The following is a 22,245-nucleotide window of genomic DNA, read 5'->3' on the forward strand; positions in this document are numbered from 1 at the left end:
ACACTTCATTTTGCTTAAAAAAATGTCTTTAAAAATTCTGAGTAAAAATTAAAAAAAAAAAAAAAAAAAAACTTATAGATTAATTTTCTATTAAAAGTGTTTCAATTATCTTTCAGAATAACTTAGTGATACATAGTCTCAGCCAACATTACTTAAAAGAAAAAAGAAATAGTCTGTAGACTAAATAAAGAAAAAAATGTGAATGGTGCAGAAATGGACATACTATCATTTTGGTTCCATAAACAATGACCTACCTTAGTGTATGAACACTAAATTTTGTTTGTAAACTTTGAGTGCCAATATTAATGAATTTTCGTATCTCAATTTCATGCAATGTAAAAGATTTTAACTTATTCTTTCTAATTATAAAAAATAATTTTTTAGGCAAGAAAAATTGGAACAATTAGCTGCCAGATTTGATCGTAAGGCTGGAATGAGAGAAGCTTGGCTAAGTGAAAACCAACGCCTTGTGTCACAAGACAACTTCGGCTTTGATTTGGCATCAGTTGAAGCAGCTGCTAAAAAACACGAAGCAATAGAGACTGATATTTATGCTTATGAAGAAAGAGTACAAGCAGTTGTTGCTGTTGCTCAAGAACTAGAGACTGAAAACTATCATGACATTGAGAGAATTAATGCCAGGTTGGTGGCATTTTTATTTCCTGTTTATTTTTTTGGTTTTTGCTTTTAAATATCTTAGAGTAGGGGTGCACAACCTGCGGCCCGCGGGCCAAATGCGGCCCTTCGACTACTGAAGTGCGGCCCGCGAGAGCTTCTAAACACAATAAAAAAATTTTAAAAAATGGCAATTTTTAATCGCACTTTTAAGTCATCACNTCCATTTTATTTTTTACAACAGCATCATTGGGAAATGTTAGCAAGAAAAAATATAACGAAGAATACAAAAAGATAACACAAATTTCAAAATAAAAGATTCAGTATTAAATTTTAACATTTTGTAACGACACGAGAGTTAAACATTGTCTGGACTACTTATAACATGTTTTTTTTATTAATAAAGTTTATAATTACAATTTATATTTTTCATTGTTTAATTTTCAAAATTTGCTATTTGTAAACTTTTTTTTTTTACAATATCATGTTTGACAATAGATTTTAAAACAATATCATCCGTTTCATTTTTCAAAACAGCATCTTAGGGAAACGTATAGCAATCGAAAATATAAGAAAGAATGTAAAATAAATAAAATTTCAAAATTAAGGATTCAGTATAAAATTTTAATATTTTGTAAAGATACAAGATTTAAACACTATCACAACCACTTATAACCTGTTATTTCTTTATTAATAAATTTTTAATTTACTTATATTGTGTAATTTTTAAAACTGCCATTAATGTTTTTGTTTCTTTTTTCTTACATGCTTTTGAATTTATTTTAATAGGCTAGATTGTTATCTAAAGATTATGGCAAACATCTCATGGGAGTTGAAGACTTATTACAAAAGCATAGTCTGGTAGAAGCTGATATAAATGTTTTAGGCGAGAGGGTGAAAGCTGTTGTACAACATTCTCAAAAATTTGTTACCGAAGAAGAGCATGGTAAGAGATGTCTATAATTGATTTGTCCCTGCCCTTTATGCATTTAGTCAAATTTAATAGATTATTTCTATCTTGTTCAGGTTCCCTTTACCTATTAATACAGGAAAATTAGTTTTGCAGTGAGTTCAAAACCGCTTTTATAGGTGTCGCATGGGTGCAAGTCTTCCGTCCACAGGACGGATTTCCGTCTTTCGAAAATGTCCGCGGACGGAAGTAAGACGGAAACAAGACTGACTCGAAGACGGAAATCGGAATTTTCTTTTCTGTCCGTAAAAATATTTTTTAGGTCTACGTTATTGGTCTACTTTCTTTTGTCCTGTTGTTATTTGTACAGTATTTAAACTTGATGTATTATGGTAAAGCTTTCTTAGTTAGTTTGCATTATTTGAGGGGATATTTTGTATGTTAGGTATTTCAGTCAAAATATTTTCAGTCTTGGCCTTTTTTCCAACTTGCACCCATGATGTGTCATTCCAAGATGGTTTTGCATAAAATCTTTGCTTAAATGTTTAATAAAATAAAGAAAATATACAAAAAATAAATTAAAAAACTTAATGAAATTGTTTATGTAATATTTTAAAAGTGTATTTTAGTTTTTGGGTGTGAAAAATCAATTATTTTATTGAATTTATAGCTTTATATTTGTTGGAAACGAGGTAAAAATATTCATTGTAAAATATATTTGGAACAAATATGTATGTTTTAAAATAAATTTAAATGCTGCACTTTTTTACCATTTTATATTTTTTATATAAAATTGTTATAATTTTAAAAAATTTCTACATAATTTTATAATTCAAATATTTTTCAATGAAGGTATTTTTTTTAAACATCATGAAACCTTTAAGTGCAATTTTTTTGTGAAAATCATTTTTTTAAAGTGTTTTAGTTGATATTCTTGAGAAGAAAACCTTGAGTAACTATTAATTTTAAGCGATGCAGTAACAAATTATTTTTGGTTGTTGTACTATTTTCGTAACAGAATGTATAGTATCATTAGACTAAACAATTATTGTTTACAAGCAGGAATTAGCCATACTAAACACAGATTTAATTCTAAAGATTGTAAGAAAATAGTTAAGAGGGAAATATAAAGCTTATAGTTGTAACTTAGGTTATTGTTAGGTTCTTAACAAAACTTAAATTTGAAATTAAAAAAAAAAATTTTTTTTAAATATTTTATGAGCTTTAATGTATTTTTAAACTGATCAATGCACTACTGTGACCCTTTTTTAATTTAACAGGGTATCCGCACATCTGGAAACTCATGAATTTCACTATTGAACAAAATTTGTCATGAAATGTCATGATTTTAACAATTTTTTTTGAAAAAATAATGAAAAGTCATGGATTTAGGTCGCCGAAGAATCTTATTTTTAAAATGAAATGTTTAATCCCCCCAATTTCATGGTGTTCCAAATATCTGCATTTGTTGCAATATCCCCACTCAGAGTCATATTTGATTAAAATATAAAATGTTTTTTTTTTGTGCTCTAGAAATAAAAAATATAAAATGTTTTTATCGTGCTAACATTTCTAGAGTGAATTATCTTTTAAACTTCTGTGATTTCAAAATTTCTGTTATTATTTATTTTAATTTTATTTTATCAATTTAAGATTTTAGCTGAAGCAAGCCAGTCATTGGCGAATTTTTTGTATTCCGAAATAAGAACAGAAAAATCAGGAGTATTTCTTTCCTTTCCGATGAACAAGTAAAATATCTTTAAAATGCAATTCTGTAGGGGGAAAAAATTTTTTTTGCTTTTGTATTTTTTTCAGCTATTTTATTGCTTCAACTCTTTCTTTACTGTTTTTTAAATTTAAAATCTGTAGAAATGAAGATGCAGAGTATAGCAGTTTTGGTTATACCTGTCTTTTCTATGAATGTTATTATAATGCTTTTTTAAATTTATTGTTGTGTATTTGTCGTAGAAAATAGTAACTTCGTTTAGTCATGAAAAATTCTTGGAATTAATCATGAAAAGTCATGAATTTGAAAATCTAAAATGTAACAGATACCCTATTTAATCTAATTACAATTTAAATGTTTTTTTTTTTTTTTTTTTGTATAATTATTATAGTGACTTATTCCTTTATTGTATGTGTGTAGGTTATCGTCCATGTGATCCTAAGATAGTAACTGAGCGAATTGACCAATTAGAAGCTGCTTATTCAGAGCTGGTCCACTTAGCTCTTGAAAGAAGAAACATGCTTGATGAGTCTCGAAAATTATGGCAGTTCTATTGGGATATGACAGAAGAAGAAACTTACATAAAAGAAAAAGAACAAATCTTGTCTTCTGAAGAAATAGGTCATGACTTGACCACAGTTCATCTCCTCATTAGCAAAAACAAGGTAATGTTTACAGTTTAGATTTTAATTTGTAGTAACTATTTTACTCAGTTTACATAAATCATGGGCTGCATAATGCAATAGGGCGATTCCGTATCAGAGGGAAAATTATGAGTTATAATTTTATGTAGTTTTTACGAATAAAAACAAAATTATTTTTATTTTCATATCTGGGGCTATGATATTTCAAGCTTTTTTTATATTTTTTAGAAATGTTTTTTGACCAATATGTTAAATAAATTTTATGTATTACTTGTAGTAAAAAACAGTGAAATTGCCTTATAAATTTTATTGGGAAATAAATTTTTTTCAGAATTTTTTGGATTCTTATAAGAACGGATATGAATAGAAGACGGATATTAATAGTTAAAACAGTTTATAATTATCTGATATTACCTTATAGCAAACGTTTCTTAACTTTTGTCATGTTTAATTACTACTATGATTTTAATTTTAAATATTAGCTCTTAAAAAGTATTATTATCTACATGAATGCAACTATGCTATATTGTTTCAGAGTTCAACATATTTTAAGTTAAAAATAAGAGTTTAAAGTTTTGTTAACTTTTTCGATTCTTTTGATTTTTAATTAACATTAGTTTATTGTATATCTGTTTTTATTAACCTTGAAAGAATTGTTATTCAGAAAGCATTATCTTCAGGAATTTGTTATTCAGGTTGTTGAAACAAATGTACATGATAGGCTCTTTTATGTTCATCCAGATATTGCATCGTTCACTATATTTATAATCAGTATTTAAAAAATTGCAACAATTTTAAATAGTATTTAAGGTCCTAAAACAAGAATTATCTTAATTTTAGGCTATGGAGGATGAAATTGCTTCACATGAGCAACAGTTGCAAGATGTTATTCAAGTGGGTGAAGATTTAATTACTGCTAATCACTTTGGCTCTGATAGAATTGGTGATAGAATCGGTGAAGTTAATAGTATGTGGGACCACTTGAAAGAATTGCTGGCTCAGCGAAAACAACGCCTGTACGATGCTGTTGATTATCATCAAGTATGTATTTCGTTTTAAATCTCCAAATCAATACTGTCTTTATTATTGTATTAATTATTTTTTGATTTTACTTTTAGTTCTTTGCTGATGCCGATGATGTTGACACTTGGATGTTGGATGCTCTTAGATTGGTTTCCAGTGAAGACGTTGGCTGTGATGAAGCTAATGTTCAGTCCCTATTGAAAAAACACAAGGTAGTTTTTTTTTAAAAATTGCTTTTTAAATACATAGTATTTAAAGAAAAACTTACTTTTTTTTAATACTAATTTTGAATAAATTTTTTTAAAACTTAAACCAACTATTACACGGTTTAAAATTTTTCTTGCGGATTTATTTGAATATCACAATAAACAATTCAAATTTTTCTTCCACTGAAATACTTTAAAATCGTATCTGTTGTAATTGCTTTATAAATTTAATACTATTACAATATTATGTTATAATGATCAGAACCATGTTTATGAAATATTGGAAATTAAATATATCTAAAATATTTGTAATTATTATCGTTATTATTAAATACCTAGTTTGTAGATTACCCTAGTCAAATGTTTTGTTTTATGATTTAATGATAATGTAAATGTAAGATTAATGTTTGATCAGAAAAATTAGTAAAAAAATAAAGGGCTAGTGTGATAGTTGAATTGTTGTAAATTGGAAAAATTTATAATAAATTTGCTGTCAGTTAAAGATGCTCTAGCTTTTAAGCTTTCTGAACTTTATTAATGGGGCCTATTTTTATTTGATTTCACTCATTTTGATATAATTATTATTGATTTAAATGTAGATTGTATCATAAATAATACAAATTTGTTTAAGTTCCTTGTAAAACAACTTATTCAAAAAATTTGTATAAGCTAGGATCTTAGTTAAAAATTTAAAAGGTTGGTGTCTTATTGCTAAGTAACTCCTCTACCTTAATTTTTCAATGTCTGAACCCATTAAAAGTACAATTGTAAAATACGTTAAGGTGACAATTTTTTCTTTACTAAATTGTAAAGTATAATTTTTACAAAGTTCTTGTATATTCCTGATATATTTTAACTTTAAATTCTATTATTAGGATGTTACTGATGAATTGAAGAACTATGCAAACACTATTGATGCTCTGCATACTCAAGCATCTGGTCTTGGAGATAAGGTATTCAAAGTTTAAATCTTTATTGAAAAAAAAAATTAATTATAATTTTTAAATATTTATAAAGTCTTTTTAAAAATCAAATTTGTCTAAAAACTATTGTTCACAATTTCAGGACCGGGAAGCTCCAGAAGTTCTGGAGAGATTGGCAAGTATTGATCGTCGATACAAGGATCTTGTGGAGCTTGCAAAATTAAGGAAGCAACGACTGTTAGATGCCCTTTCATTGTATAAACTCTTTAATGAGGCTGATGGTGTAGAACAATGGATTCAAGAAAAGGTATTAATAAACTTTATTTTAAAGAGACACAGTAAAAATGTTTTTTTTTCTTATTAAATTAAGTTTTAATTATTTTTCAACCAACTGCTAAATAATTTATTGTCAAGAGCTCATATTTTTTTTTTTAAATATAATACAACCGATTATTAAAGATATAAATCATTTTGTTCAATGCTATTTAAAATTTAAATTTTTCTTTGTGTCAACTCAATATCATTGCTATCTGGATCTTTTTTTAAAATTTTTTTTTTAATGTTTTAGCCACTGGGATATATTTTTTTACCATTACTTATCCCTGAAGTAATTAACTTTTGAAATGCCATTTAAATTCTTAAATAATTCTTAATTTAATCTTACTGCAATCTGATCAAAAACTTAAAGAATAGAATTAAACATTAGTTTAAATTTTTAAATATAATGCTTCGTGAAAATAGTTTTCTTAAGAATTTTTGTCATAGCTTTGTATCTTGCTAATTCACCAAAATCGTTTGAAATTTGAACATATCAGAACATATATTAAATTCTTCTGTTTATTCGGTTATAAATATTTTGAGTGTCAAAGTGGTACTTTTCATTAGATTTTGCAGTGTTTTCACTACAGCGCGAGAACGCGAGAATCTCGCATATTTTTTTCTTTTCTCGCATTAAAAAATGATTACCGCGAGAAATTCGCGCATTCTATAAATCAATTTCAAAATTCGCCATTTTCTCGCATTTTGGAAAAAGCTTCAAATTACGCCATTTAGAATAAAATCCGTTTCACTTTTCTTCCTGGATCTTTAATTATTTTCAACATCTGCCCCATTATCTAGCCTCCCTATTTACCAGTATTGTTCAGAAACTTTCCGAACAGCAGAACACATTTTTCTGCAACCACGTGTTTACCGTAGGTAAGGTTTCTTCTTGTAAGACGTTCAAATTTTTTATGCACTTATGTAAGATGGACAAATACCTTGTAAAGGCAAAATCTTCTATGATGATGCACCAAAAATATTCAATGCTTTAAAAAATAGAAGACGTTAAAAATGTATTATAATTAAAGAAATGATTTTTTTTTCAAGAGTTTTTGTGTTTTTAGAAATCTCACTTAACTTTTTGAAATCTCACCCTGTTTTTGAGAAAGGGTGAGAAATTCTCACCCATTTTTTTTCTATGATGAAAGCACTGTTTTGTATCTAACTAATATATGTATCAGTGTTTTTTATATTTCTAATGTTATAGTTGTTGGTTAAATCAGTTGAATTAAGGATCAATTGTTAATGTATCAGGTAATTAAAATACAGGCATGTATAATTCAGACCTGATTTTTACCTTTTTTTTTTTAAAAAAAAAAAGATCTTTTTTCTTAATTTTTATTATTTTCTAATTTTTGTACAGAGAAGATTTGAAAATAGCAAGAAATATTTTTTTAAATAATTTTTTAAATTTTTTTCTAATGTTTAAAGACTGGTCAAATTTTGAAGTTTATTGTGTGATTGAGATCACATGTCATTTAAACATTTTTTAAACACCAGTTTCTGAACTATTGATATATTAATGATATATAATTTTTTTTATTTAACGTTAAAAAATAATTCTAATTATCATGGCATTGAATTTGATTGAGCTTACCATTTGAAGTCAATTCAAAGACTGAGACAAGAATATTTATACTTAAAAATTTGCTGCACTGAATTGTCTTGTTTTTCAAGCAAACTTTTTCTTCTTCTAAATCTTAGGTGTTTTTTGGCATTTTTCTGCCTGTTTAAAATTAGTTATTTCATTTCCCTCTATGCTTGTTATATATGTCCTTTTTTTTGTAATTTCATTATTTTTGGTTATTACAAAACATTTTTTTTAATTATTTAAACTTTTTTTTTTTTGTAGGACAAGATGATGGAGAGCATGGTGATGAGCAGAGACATGGAAGATATTGAAGTAATGAAACATAGATTTGAAGGATTTGAACAGGAAATGAACTCGAATGCTACTAGGTTGGCTGTTGTAAACCAATTGGCAAGACAGTTGTTGCACGTGGAACATCCAAATTCTGAAGAAATTTTAGCTCGCCAAAACCAACTAAATCAAAGGTATTTTAAATTTAATATTTTATCATAACATTAACATTCTGTAGATTTTGCTTTTATGCAAGCTTACATTTATCTTAAGATGCTATGAATATTCATTTTGGCTAAATATATTTTACATAATTTGCAGTATAGCAAAATATTTTACTTAGTAGTTTCTTTATATATGCAGGGGTCTGTCTAGATTTTTCTGAGAGGTACCTATTTTATGAAAATTAAGACATAATTTGTGAAAATTAAAAATTATATTAAAATATCAACACAATAATATGGATTTATTGTTTCTTACAAGATAGAAAAACAAAATTTTAAGAAAGTATTTTGTGAAACTACCATTTTTTCTTAAGTTTAATTTGTGAAGGTACCGCTAAAACAGTAGTAAATTTGGCCTGGACAGACTTCTGATATATATACTAACTACTACATGCTACAGAGGAGCTTGGTAATGATTTGACTGGCATAATGACACTACAAAGAAGACTGAGTGGTATGTTTGTGTGTAAGGTTCCAACTTATAAATAACTATTAATAATAATAATAAAAATCTTAAACTGAAAACCTGATCTTTAATTAATGACAATTATTTCTTCAAAATCTAAATACATCATCAGGAGACGTCTTATTCCTTTAATGGCCGTCAGTAATCTCTGTAAAGTAAATGTTATTCAAAATAGTTTTTACACGAGAAAGTGAAATGGGAAGTTTCTTTTTCTCATCTATCTCGCTGTTGCTTCTGTAATGCTTATTTTCTTCTAACATCTACACTTTGGTTTTCAATCTTACATGTATGTACCAGTGAATATATGCAAAGCAATATGCCAATTGCTTTGCTATGACTAATATTTCTGGATTTTCTACTATCTCATCTCAGTTTGTTCCTCCCAAGTTTGCTTTACCTTAAATAAAATTTTAATTTAATTAAAATAATATCGTAAGTATTATCCTAGGCATTTAAAATAATATCTTACTTCATTTGATGTTAATTCTTATTTAACATGTGGTGCCCAATTTTGTTTTCATAAAATTTTGTTTCACAAAACCATATAAACAAACTCTTAAGAGTCAGTGTAAATAAAAAATAAAAAAAATTAAGGATATTAAAATTTGTTTTAAAGCTATCTTTATTCAGTAGAAATAATCACATTTATTTTCAAAATTTTATGTAATTATTTGGATTTTTTCCAATTGTTAGATTTCAGAATAAGAAGAATCATCCTTGAAGTTTTCCCATAATACTTCTTTGTGATTAGTGCAACAAATTTAATATTTGCTATCCATCTTTCACTTAAGATTCTGAACATATAAGATAAAATTATCTTTGTTGTCAACTAGTGCATGATATTTATTCTGTACTAAAAGGTTTCATGATAAATAAATCTATTGCTATTAAAATAATTTAAAATTTCAATATTAAATGTTTAATTACCACAGTTAGATTGTTTATAGTGCTTCTAACTATTCTATGTTTTCAATGTAGATGGTCCTCTCTTCGAGAAGTTGCTGAACACAAGAAAGAGGAAATTAATTCTAATCATGGGGTTCAAACATTCCATATTGAATGTAAAGAGACAATTGTAAGTTGAAAATTTCGTTCATAACTTGAAAAGCTTGTTAGTGTTTTATATTTTCTAAACTTTTTTTATTATTCCATTTTCATGTATAATTTAACTAGTTTTGGCAATTTTAAAATCTAATTAATTGTATTTCTGTTAATGAGTCGCACTTTTCTTAAATAGTATTTATTTTAGTTTAATTGTTATTTGTTTAAAACAGAAAGTTGATAGTTAAAGATGAGTTATTTATACAAAATATTTGTAAAAAATCTATTGCTTTAAAATAAGTATTTTGGATTGTTCTCGGTTGTAATAATGTTGTTCAAATGTTTTATATTATATTATTATGAATTTTAGTTAGAGAAAACTTTATTTGCAACACTTTAAGATATTTCATAAACTCTTTATTGTAGACTTGGATTGAAGAAAAAACTAAACTACTTCATGCTACAGAGGAGCTTGGTAATGATTTGACTGGCATAATGACGCTACAAAGAAGACTGAGTGGTATGGAACGAGATTTGGCTGCTATTCAAGCCAAGGTAACAAATTCATTATTGTAATATATTTTATTGTTATTGATGATAGAAATTTTCTTGATGTATTTATAGTAAAATATTTTTAATGGTGAAATGAATTTTTTGTTTAATTAATATATTTATAAGGTTCCTTTTTTTAATTAGCTTGTAAATTCAATTTTTGATAAGATTTTTTTCCTCTTGATGCTATTGTTTGTCTAATTAAAGAGTTTGTGAAATTAAATAGATCTTTTAAATTAATTTTTAGCCATATTTAATTTTAATTCATCTGTAAATTATTTTTTAAAATCAAAATTGAAGCATATAAAAATATTTCTTTATTCAGCTTAAAAACCTCTTGAATGATTATTTATGTCACAGGACATGCCTTGACAATTGGCCAAGTGCACATATTTTATCTTGTATTAAGTCTCCTTTATTACAGATTTTTGAAAATAGTCTTACATCAAGATAATAGAGAAAAATCCTTTCATATTTACAACATTTTGTGTGTCCTCATACTTGCTGTAAGAGGAGAATGATTTTGTTTGAATCAGAACTTGCCCAATTAAAAGACTTTTTTTTCTTGAAAACTTTTGTTTAAAAGCATTATGAGAATCAGGATCAAATACATTGGCTGTCTGACATAAATTTTTTTCAATTAAGCTATGCTTATTTTAAAGCTTTCTGAGAAAATAAAAAACTTGGTTGGATTGCTAATAATTCCACCACAAATAGTTTTTTAGTTAAGTACCAAATATTAACCACCTCAATCTTTAACCTACCAATTGATTTTAAATTTTATGCATTACTTTTTACACAATATTTTTCCAGCGTTTAAAATTATTACTTAAAGTATTTTTTTTTGCAAAATCAATTTTTTTATTTGTTTTGATGTGATTACTTTTTAACAACATTTTTTGAGGCAGGAAAGGAAATTAAGACATTAAAAGCAAGTAAATTAAATGATATGGCAAACTAGAGAATCAGAAAAGTTGTCTTGTCCAAGATGACATCTTTGTCCTGAATTTGAAGTTAATCAATTTTTTATATTTTTGATGCTATTTGTTTAAAAGTTCCTAGAATTGATTTATAAATCTCTTTCTTAGCTGGATTCATTAGAAAAAGAAGCAAACAAAATACAAGGTGATCATCCTGAGGTAATAAAATGTTTAATTATTTTTTTTAATTTTTGTGCTGTAGTTTAAAAAATTTATCAAATTATTTGTTTTCCTCAGTTCATTTTAAGTTGTTTAATTAGGTAATTAAATGCTAATTTTATTTTTTAGACATTTATTGGAGAAGTTAAAATTTTAATTTTAACTGAAAGCAATAAGATTTCAACCAGCTTATTTTTCTTTATTGTTCTATTATTAAAAGTGGAAAAATTTGCAGTTTTAAAATTTATTTTTAGTATTAATGTCTACCATAATTTAGTATAATTAACTATCATTCTAATTAATGCATGTAGTTTAAGATTTAATTAAAGAAATTTTAAATTTTATTTAGCAAAAAAAAAAAGGTTTTGCATTATTCTTATTTTTTTTTTGTCTTTAGTGGAATGCATACATTTTTTAAAAATTTAGTTGAAATTGTATAAGAACAACTGTTGTGTGATCAATTAACACTTTATAAATAAGTTAGATATAAAACAATTTTAACTTTTTGGATTAAAAAACATACTTGATGATTAACAGTTAAATATTTTGTTTGCATTGCAAATCTAATTTTTTAAAGCATAATTTTTCATTTTACAGGAAGCTGAAGCCATCCGAGAAAAAATCACACAAATTAAGACCGTTTGGGCAGACTTAACTCAACTGGTAAGCTCATATTTATATTATAAACTTTCCAACTTTTTCAAATTTAAAATACCAAAATATTGGCTAACCCGTTTGTCTCAAAACAGCTTAAAGATCGTGATTCTAAACTTGAAGAAGCTGGTGACCTCCATCGCTTTTTGCGAGATCTTGATCACTTCCAAGCTTGGCTTACCAAGACTCAGACTGATGTTGCCTCTGAAGATATTCCAACTAGCTTATCTGAAGCTGAGCGACTTCTTAGTCAACATCAACAGATTAGGGATGAGATTGACAATTACACTAAAGATTACGACGAAATGATGGAATATGGAGAGAGAGTCACTCAAGACCAGACTGATCCTCAATACATGTTTTTGAGAGAGGTATACAGTATTTTTTTGTATTTTTTTTCAATTGAATTTATTTTATCAATGGAATTCATCCTTGCTTTTACTCATTTTTGCTTTTCGGCATTAAACCAGCCTTTTTCTGTTTATTTATTTTTTTTATTATTAACTTGGAGTAATTATAGTATTCACTACTTTGAAAATGTGTTATAATTTACAGTTGTTCTAGTTTTTAGTTTAATCAGTTCAAGCTCCTTCGATGCGTTTATTTAGATAATTCATTTCTGAATTTCATAAAATTGTTTTTCATTCTTTAATAAAAGTTAATCTTCTTTAACCTCACAATTACTTTTAAATTTAAAGTTAATTACATAATTAAATCCATTAATTATTTATTTTTTAAGATTAATTATTATACTTTTATTTTAATATTGTTTATAAGGTTAATGTCAAAAACAAAGAATAAAAACAGAAAATGTATGATTATCTTTATACCAATTTTTTCCACAGAGACTAAAGTCATTGCAAGATGGATGGACAGAACTTCACCAGATGTGGGAGAATAGACAGCAACTATTGTCTCAGAGTTTGAACTTACAAATGTTTATGCGTGATGCTAAACAAGCTGAGGTCATACTTAATCAACAAGAGCACTACTTATCTAAAGATGAAGTACCAGTATGTATCTGCTGTTTATTTTTGCCATGCATAATTTTTATGATTACATAAATTGTTTTTATGATTACTTTTTTTTTGTTAAATTATGACCTTCACATTTTTACTAAGAAATAACTTCCAAATTTTTCACATTGCTGTAAAACAATTTAAACCAAAATGTGTCTTGTTATATCATATTTTATTGTAGAAACAAAAGTTAAAAAATTCGAAAACAATTTCTAAACTGCCACAGTTATATCATTTGCTTGAAAAAAATTCTTTTTTTGAATTGAATAAATTTTTTTTTATCAGGATGTATTTTTTGTTTATAAAATACTTTATGATTTTGAATACTTTTTACTGTTAGTAAATTTTGCAAATTTTAAAAGCCTATTTTCAAATGATTGTTTAAGTAAATATGATTTGATTGTTCATCTATGATTTGGGCTTAACAACTTTAAATTTATTTTAAGTTTAATTAGTAAATCAGTTCTTCTTAATGCACAATTTGCATTATTATTGAAATACTATTGTAAGATTTGTTTCAATTTATTATGCCTTAAATAACATAAATTTTTAAAAAAAATTTTCAGACTAATCTTGAACAAGCTGAAGATTTAATTAAAAGACATGAAACTTATTTGGCTACTATGGAAGCTAATGATGAAAAAATTAACGCAGTTGTTATGTTTGCTCAACGTCTGTGTGATGAGGGTAACTTTGAAGCTGATAAAGTGCACAAGAAAGCTGAAAATATTACTGAAAGGTAAATAACTATTTTCAGTTAAAAGAAAAATTTGAATTTTAAAATTATTTAAACTTTAAGCCCTGACAAAAATGTATAAAAGATTTTCCTTTGCTTCTTTTTCTTTGGGTAGGCTGATTTAACTTGTGATTTTTATCCTGAATTAAATTTTGAATACCATAACAGTATTGTTATTTTTTTAAAGCTTTGTTAAGTGTAAATCTATTTTTGCTCATTATTTATTTCTTAAATTTCTAAGCTAAAATATGCATAAGTTTCTCTTCTATATCCTTTCTTGAGTTTACACTTCATGCTTTTATGCAAAAAGCATTATGGATTTTATCTTTACACATGAATTGAAATATTAATTTTTTAAGAACATAAAATTATTTTGCTCTATTTTACACCTTTTAATTTTTATTCTCATTTGGCTTTTTATCAAATTTCCCCAGACTATGAGCTTTGTCAATTGAAATTACATTTTAATATGACATTAAATATATATTAGAATCTAGCTTTCAATTTCTTATTATTAACTGTGTTTTTAAATCCAATTCGCACTGTAATATTTCGTAGAGAAGGAACTATTATACAGTTTCATTTTAATTATAAAAATACATTGAATCTATGAGAATTTTGTTACTAATTTTTACTAAACATTTTAATTATATAGACGAAATGCCAATCATGCACAGGCTGCTGAGATGATGGAAAAACTTAAGGACCAATTAATGTTACACCACTTCCTTCAAGACTGCGAAGAGGTCAGAAAATTAACCTTGAAACTATATCTTGTATTTTTTTAAAATGTATTTCAGTTTATAAAGTCATAATAACTATTACAATCATAATTTTTTTCTACTGTTTAGTCTGAAATTATAAAGCTCAGTGCTTTAAAGAAGTTTTTTAGAATTTGATTAGTTGCTTACTATCTATTTTTTTTATAGTTGAATGAATGGATTCAGGAGAAATCTATAATTGCTCAAGATGAAACTTATCGAAGTGCTAAAACAATTCACAGTAAATGGATGCGGCATCAAGCTTTTGCCGCTGAAGTTGCTTCCAATAAAAATAGATTGTATCAAGTAGAGCAGGTAAACATTAAAACTACTTTAATATATATTTTACTACTTTTACATTTATATTTTACCACTTTTACTTATACATTTATACGTAATTGACTCTTTCATTATGACAAACTGCTTGTTGAAATGATGCCACTAAACAGTGCACCGTGCACACTTCGTGTCATTAAGCTGATGTTCAGAGTTTCTTATTTAAGTGTTACATAACAATATATATCAGGGGTATGATTTTTCCGTTAATTCACGGAATTCCGCTAATCTGAAGACTGTTGATTTGCAGATTTTCCCGGATCAACATTTTATATTCAGACAAAGTTTTCTCGGAATTCTGCTAGTCTTAAATTCAAATTGTGTTACTTTCGCAAAATCGCGTAAACGAGACATTATTTATAGATTTTTACACAGAATTGTTATAGAAAAACGCAATTCGAGAGAACACAAGATAGAAAAAAAATTTCCCTAATAGCTTTGGCTAGATTAAGGCATGAACTACTAAGGAAAATACAAAAGCATAAAATTGTTAGTTTAAAAAGTAATTCTGAAATGGAAAACATTTAAAAGATCGTTCTTAATATAAATTGTTTCTTTCCATTTTTTTAAAATTATGGTTTAATGAGTAGCAATTTTGTTGTAAATTCTGAGTTGTTGCAAAAGAATAATTTAAACAATAAATTTTTAATATGATATTACAACAAGGAAATTTTGAATCTGGCATTTCAGTAATTACTTTTCAACACGCTCAATACTATTCTGCGTGTACGAGCACCAGCTAAATACGAAGCTTGTACACACATCAAGTGAATGCCAGCTAAATCCGAGGCTCTCACACACAATTTCACATGGATGCCGGCTAAATACTGAGCTCATTCACATGGCAGTGATTGGATGCTGGCTAAATATGGTGCTACAAATTAAAGACTTAATGAAATTTGGGGTATTAAAGCTTATACTGTCCTGACTATTTATGATGGGGAAGTTTTTGTTTTCATTAAGGATTTGATTTGTATTTTCACTCTTTCTGAAGGGTCTATTGAATCAGTTATATTCAGTTTTCATACTTAAAGGTTAATATTTACAATTATTGTTTCAATTGTAAACCTTAAAGAGTTTAATCTATTTTTAATGATTTTATTTATTATTTTTTTAAGTTGTAAATTTGATTTATATTTTTTGGGCATTCGAACTAATACTGATAATTTTTTTTAATTATAGAAATTTCAGCTAATTTGAGTTTCAAAAATGGTTAAGCAATTAAATCTTTAATTGCCCATTTTTAATTTCTTCCAGGCTGGAAAAGATTTAGTTACCGAAAAGCCAGAGTTAACACCTTTGGTTGAACCTCAACTTGGTGAAATTGCCCGACAGTTTGATGACCTTGAGAACACAACAACTGAAAAGGGCGAAAAACTGTTTGATGCTAATAGGCAAGTGCTTTATGAACAGACTTGTGATGATATTGATGGCTGGATAAGTGAACTAGAAAACCAAGTATTGTCTGCTGAGCCTGGTCAAGAAGCTATCAGTTTGACTGGCGTCAATCTTATTCTACAGAAACAACAGGTATTTCTTTGTTTGTTAAAATTAAAAATAGAACACCAATGTTGAGTTTGCTTAATAGATTTTACCAATTTTGCTTTTCATTATTTAAATCCACACTTCCTTTTGTAGATGATTGAAACTCAAATGGCCGTGAAAGCACAACAAGTAACAGAACTCAAGAGTCAAGCGGAATATCTGAAGAAAATGGATCCTGCAAAGGAAGATGAGATTGTTGTCAAGAAATCTTATGTTGAAGATAGGTAAGATATTTAAAGCAATCTTAAAAATCATTTGATGAAAATGGGTATTTTGAAGATAGATTTTTTGTCCTCAAACTGCATAGTTCAGTCTCTTTTGCAGCAAGATAATTTGTGGTTAAGTTATTCATAATTTTCCATTGCTCAATTTAAGTGATATTGAAAATTCCTAAAAACAATTCGAGCCTTAATTTCGATAGGTTTGCAGTTGTTTCAATTTTTAAAATTTTTTTTAAAATAATTTTTTATTTTTTTTATTTTAATAATTTGAGATAAAACTAGTCTAATTCAAGTTAAAAGTATATTAAAAATGCTAATTGAGATCTAGTCGGTGTAAATAAATTTGTGTAGGGAGAAAGACTTTTATAAAATTCTTTTACCTTCTGCATAAGAAATTTAAACTGCTTAATTTGTCTGCAGAGAAAAGTCTAATATTATGTGCATCTTAAGCATTATTTTTTTAAAATCAGTTTTGAATGTAAAAGCCTTTTGTCCTCCTTTTTAAATCATATATTTTTTTATTATTATTATTAAAAATTGATTTAGTAAAATCTCTCCTTCTAAGTCACATTAATGTATAACAATCATTGTAGTTTTTTTTTTTAAAAAACAAATATTTCAAATTTTAAATATATTTACAAGTTAATATATGTAAGAAACTAAATCTACTAACATTTGTGTAATGCTTTTTTTAAAAAAAATTAGTAGGCTAAAGACAGTTTTCTTCTCATACTTTTAATAAATTTAATTATTTATTTATTTAACATTCAATGTTTATTTGTACCTACGTAAATCGTTCTTTCATTTTATTTTCAAAAGCAGTCTTTAAATTTTAAAGGCTGCATACATGTTAGTATCCTTACTTTTCCCATTGTGATTATGCATGCGGAATTTTTTTTCTATTTTTATTTATTTTACTTGTTTAGAAAGGCAGAAAATAAATACAAAATTTTATATTAAGAAAATAATAAATAAATATTTCAAATGAATAAATATAACAAAGACTAGTGTGAAATTTTACATGAGAATACAGAGCGGGGATCCTCTAAATTTTTAAACTTTGTGACCTGCTTTTAAGAAATATAGTTTATAATGTAAACACAGTCTATAGTGACCCATTTAGATGGATAGAATTTTTTCAGAGACAAATTACACTCTTTTTTAAGGTTATTCTGAGTTATAAAAAAAAGGGAAACAAGCATGTTAATATTTTAAATCCTGTTTCATAAGAGAATTAGGCATAACCAGGGTTGGCAAGTTTTTGAGACCTGACAGTTTTTACTGGTTTATACCATGGTTTTTACCGTCATGTCAAAAACCCCTCTGTCAAAAACTGTCAAAAATCCATAGTTTTGATAAAACTGTATTTTAATTTGAGTTTAACTGTTTATGATTTAAAATTAATTCATTTTTTGGCAATAGAATTAGAAAAAAAGTTAAAAGATATTTAAGAACAGATTTTTGCATTTTCCCAACATGATTATATCAAATCATACTACTTGAAGTAAAATATTAGGATACTAAACAAAATTTTCAACATTTCCAAGCATCATTTTGTTTGGCATATTACATTACTGAAGAATGTCAAGTCATTCCTGACTTAGAGTTTGTTAGTAGTTACAAGTTTTGAAAGTTTTGTTTAGCTTATTTCTAATATTTAATGTGCAATGTGCAGCTCTAGTGCGACGTAAATTAACAACAACAACAACAACTAATATTTAAGCAATGGCAAATTTTAAATTCTTTTTAATTCTTGAATTTATTAATAGTTCCAAGTTTTTTTGTTTGTTTACTTCTAACAATTAAGAAGTGAAAAACTTTGAATCTTTTGCAAATCAAGCTATAATGATAAAAGTAACATACTATTTTCAATAAGTATGTTACAATATTTCTGTATGAATGTATATCCTTCTATAAAAATACGTGTATGTAGTTGCAAAATCAATAGCAATCATTTACAACATTCATTTCTAAAGGCAATTAAGTGAAAATAATATATTGTCCGCTATATGCCATAAATTAAAGAAAACAGTAGGTTTTTGATGGTTTTACCTGTAAAAACACTGTTTTTACTACTGTTATGTCAAAAACCAGTTTTTGACGGCAAAAACCCAGCCCTGAGCATAACCCTTAATAGAAATAAGTTGTTATGTTTCCACTTAGAGCAAATTAATTCTCTTCTAGATTTCAGCGACTGCAAGCTCCTTTGCTTGAAAGGAAAGCCTTGCTTCTTAAGAAGAAAGAAGCATATCAATTTAGAAGAGATATTGAAGATGAGAAATTATGGATATCTGAAAAGAAGCCTCTAACAGAGTCTAGTGACTATGGAAATAGTCTCTTTAGTGTCCAAATGCTGAAAAAGAAAAATCAAGTATGCATTTTGTTTCAATATTGAAAAATTTAATCTTGTTTTGCTTAAAATAATTATGCATTTTTTATTCATTCTTTCAAATTAGTCTTTACGAACTGAAATTGAAAATCATGAGCCAAGAATTATGAACATCTGTGAAAATGGCAAAAAACTTATTAGTGAAGACCATGAAGATTCTGCAGAGTTCCAGCGATTGATTGACGACTTACTGCAGCAATGGAATAATTTGAAGAAAGCTCTTGATAAGAGGGAAGATAAATTGTTAGAATCTGAAAAAGCACAACAGGTAAAAATAGAGTTTTGTGACTTGAAGGTTATAACATTTTTCCAAATTTATTGAAAATTATACTATGGTTTCTATTTTTTACTTTATAGTTTAGATATGTCTTTATAAAATTAAACTAGTCTCCCCATTAATTTAAATTAGTTATATGAATTTAAGCATTAACACTAAATTTTTCTTTATCTTTTCTAAAATTTTTATAATGGGCTTGATTAGCTTGCAGTGTAAATAGTTTTCTCAAAATTATTTCCGCAATTTGTAATAAATTAATGTATCCATGTTATTGAAAATTTAGCTCGCTTCTCTTAGAATTGACTTGTAAATGTTTGAAGTGTATATGGTAACCACTGCAATTCTTTGTAATTATTTTGTTTGGATTTATTTGAATGCTTAAAATGGCATTAGTATTTTAATCTTAATTGTTTTCATTTACTAGTTTCATGAATCATATTTCAGTATTTTGAAAATTATTTCTCCACAGTAGTCTGTTGATAGTCAAAGTATAAAAATTAATTTTTTCTATCTCTCCTTTTTTTTTAAAAAAAAAACTTTGTATTGATATATACAAATTTGAAACCTTTGCTAATTTATTTAGCATATTAATGTTTCAAGTATTGTAATAAATTTTTAACTAAAATTTTCAACTTACTTGAATAATAGTTAATTTCTATTGAAGTCAAGTGCTTTGCTTCATTCAAACTGTTCAGCCTTTTTGAATGTGATAACAATGTTTTGCTTTTTATATACAGTATTACTTTGATGCCAGTGAAGCTGAGGCTTGGATGAGTGAGCAAGAACTGTACATGATGGTAGAAGATCGTGGCAAAGATGAAATCAGCACCCAGAATCTCAAGAAGAAGCATGAGAGTCTGGAGAACGCTGTGGAAGATTATGCTGAGACAGTTAGACAGTTGGGTGAGACTGCCAAACAGTTATCTTCAGAGGGTCATCCTGAAAGGTTAGATAAAATGTGTCATGAATCATGTGAATTGCAAATTAACTAAGCATACTGTTAATAATTTAACAACAATGCACATATTTTTTGCAGTGACCCGATCATAGTGCGACAGTCTCAAGTAGACAAGTTGTATGCTGGTTTGAAAGATCTTGCCTTAGAACGCAGAGCAAAATTGGATGAGGGTCTGAAACTATTTTCTCTAGAGAGAGAAGTTGACGATATAATGCAATGGATTTCAGAACGAGAATTAGTTGCTGGGTCTCATGAGCTAGGACAAGATTATGATCATGTTGTTGTGAGTGTATACTTTTATTTGAGTTGTAGTTTTTGATGTTTAGATTTTTTTCACTGTGTTTTTATTATGAGAATCACAAAGTAGTTTGCATTTATGCAGATATAATTCGCAACATTTTATAACAATGAATTTATTAATTTATATTTTATTCTATTTTATAAACAAAGAAAATTTGTGGTTGGTATAGCCTGGTTGGTAGGGTGTTGGGCATTCGAGGTTGTGAATTCGATCTCTGCCGGCTGAAGACTCCCTGCGTTGTATATGGTGACTAGTGCATGTTAAATCTTTCAATCAGTCACAAATTCAGGCAAGTTCCCATAACAAATCTATACGTCTTGGAGTACTGAATTGGAGGTTGATCGTTTTTTGGTTCAGGTCAAAGTTGCGATCTTTGGATGTTTGTGCGATGGCTTGTGACTGAAGTCGTATTCTTGGATAGTGCCACTGAAAAACAAGAAACGCATTCTTTGCCTTAAATTCTTGCTGGTAATGGCGAGTGACATTAGAAACAAAAAAATTTGTCAGTTTGTGGGGGGAAATTTTTTTTTTCTATGGAAGTCTTCTACATTGCTAATATTTTTCCATGGCTATACAATGGATAATGTGTGGTTAAAAAATTGAATATATATATATATATATATAATTTTAAATTTGAAAATATCATTGAAAAATTAAATAATAAAATAAGTGTTTATTAAATTAAGTCTTGCAGTTTGTCATAAGAATTTAAAAGACAAAGGGAGGGATATTATTTTTTTTTCGCATATAAAGATATTATTTTAAGATATTACTTTAGACAGCAATAAATATTGTTAAATTTATAATTTTTGAAAAAATTGCGATTGTTAAATATTATTTAATTTGTAATAATTCTAAAATAAGTTTAAATTAATAAGTTATCAAAATAATGAACTTTTTTCTGTTGATTTAATTATCACATAACTATTTTGAAAATGCTCTTGAGTTCTATGGTTTTGTCAGTTTGATTATTCTTTAAGTGGAATGCTGTTATCATTAAATTAAAATTTGTTATTTTACTTTATGAAAATTGCATTTTAATTCAACACTTTAAGTTTGAAAATTGTAAGCATAAATTTTTTTTTAAAGAAATGTTTCTAATTAAAAAAAAGACCTATTGGGTTACAATGAAGGTAAATAAGAATTTTGGATATCAGAAATATTTTATGTGTGGTAAATTACAAGAAATAAAAAATTTACATTTATTATTTTACTATATCAATATTGATGGGAAACTCAAATGAAGTGATATCTGTTTTATTTTAAAAGGTAAATGTTCGCTAATTTGAAGCATACTCTTTAAATTGTTAAAATAAAAAAATTTTTAAAAATTATTATTTTTTTAGATTTAACTGTTACCATTAGTCAAGCGATTACCTGATTATTGGTGTTGTATA

The 22,245-nt window shown here is 26.8% G+C and overlaps 1 protein-coding gene across 1 annotated transcript in view; it reads left to right on the top strand.

The window, feature by feature from the left end:
• The window catches only part of LOC107439108 (spectrin beta chain), a 57,214-nt gene that overhangs the window by 16,298 nt on the left and 18,671 nt on the right, over nt 1–22,245 (top strand). Inside the window, exons 10-32 of the mRNA XM_043039963.2 lie at nt 385–646; nt 1,405–1,561; nt 3,672–3,916; nt 4,736–4,936; nt 5,014–5,130; nt 6,000–6,077; nt 6,190–6,354; nt 8,221–8,423; nt 9,898–9,994; nt 10,387–10,515; nt 11,601–11,651; nt 12,249–12,314; nt 12,401–12,676; nt 13,151–13,318; nt 13,891–14,063; nt 14,716–14,806; nt 14,990–15,136; nt 16,415–16,687; nt 16,796–16,926; nt 19,108–19,294; nt 19,380–19,580; nt 20,327–20,535; nt 20,626–20,830. Of these exons, the coding sequence (XP_042895897.1) occupies nt 385–646; nt 1,405–1,561; nt 3,672–3,916; nt 4,736–4,936; nt 5,014–5,130; nt 6,000–6,077; nt 6,190–6,354; nt 8,221–8,423; nt 9,898–9,994; nt 10,387–10,515; nt 11,601–11,651; nt 12,249–12,314; nt 12,401–12,676; nt 13,151–13,318; nt 13,891–14,063; nt 14,716–14,806; nt 14,990–15,136; nt 16,415–16,687; nt 16,796–16,926; nt 19,108–19,294; nt 19,380–19,580; nt 20,327–20,535; nt 20,626–20,830 (3,832 nt within the window). The remainder of the gene's footprint in view (nt 1–384; nt 647–1,404; nt 1,562–3,671; nt 3,917–4,735; nt 4,937–5,013; nt 5,131–5,999; nt 6,078–6,189; nt 6,355–8,220; nt 8,424–9,897; nt 9,995–10,386; nt 10,516–11,600; nt 11,652–12,248; nt 12,315–12,400; nt 12,677–13,150; nt 13,319–13,890; nt 14,064–14,715; nt 14,807–14,989; nt 15,137–16,414; nt 16,688–16,795; nt 16,927–19,107; nt 19,295–19,379; nt 19,581–20,326; nt 20,536–20,625; nt 20,831–22,245) is intronic.

Source organism: Parasteatoda tepidariorum, chromosome 5 (genome assembly GCF_043381705.1).
Source record: "Parasteatoda tepidariorum isolate YZ-2023 chromosome 5, CAS_Ptep_4.0, whole genome shotgun sequence".
NCBI classification, from domain to species: Eukaryota; Metazoa; Arthropoda; class Arachnida; order Araneae; family Theridiidae; genus Parasteatoda; species Parasteatoda tepidariorum.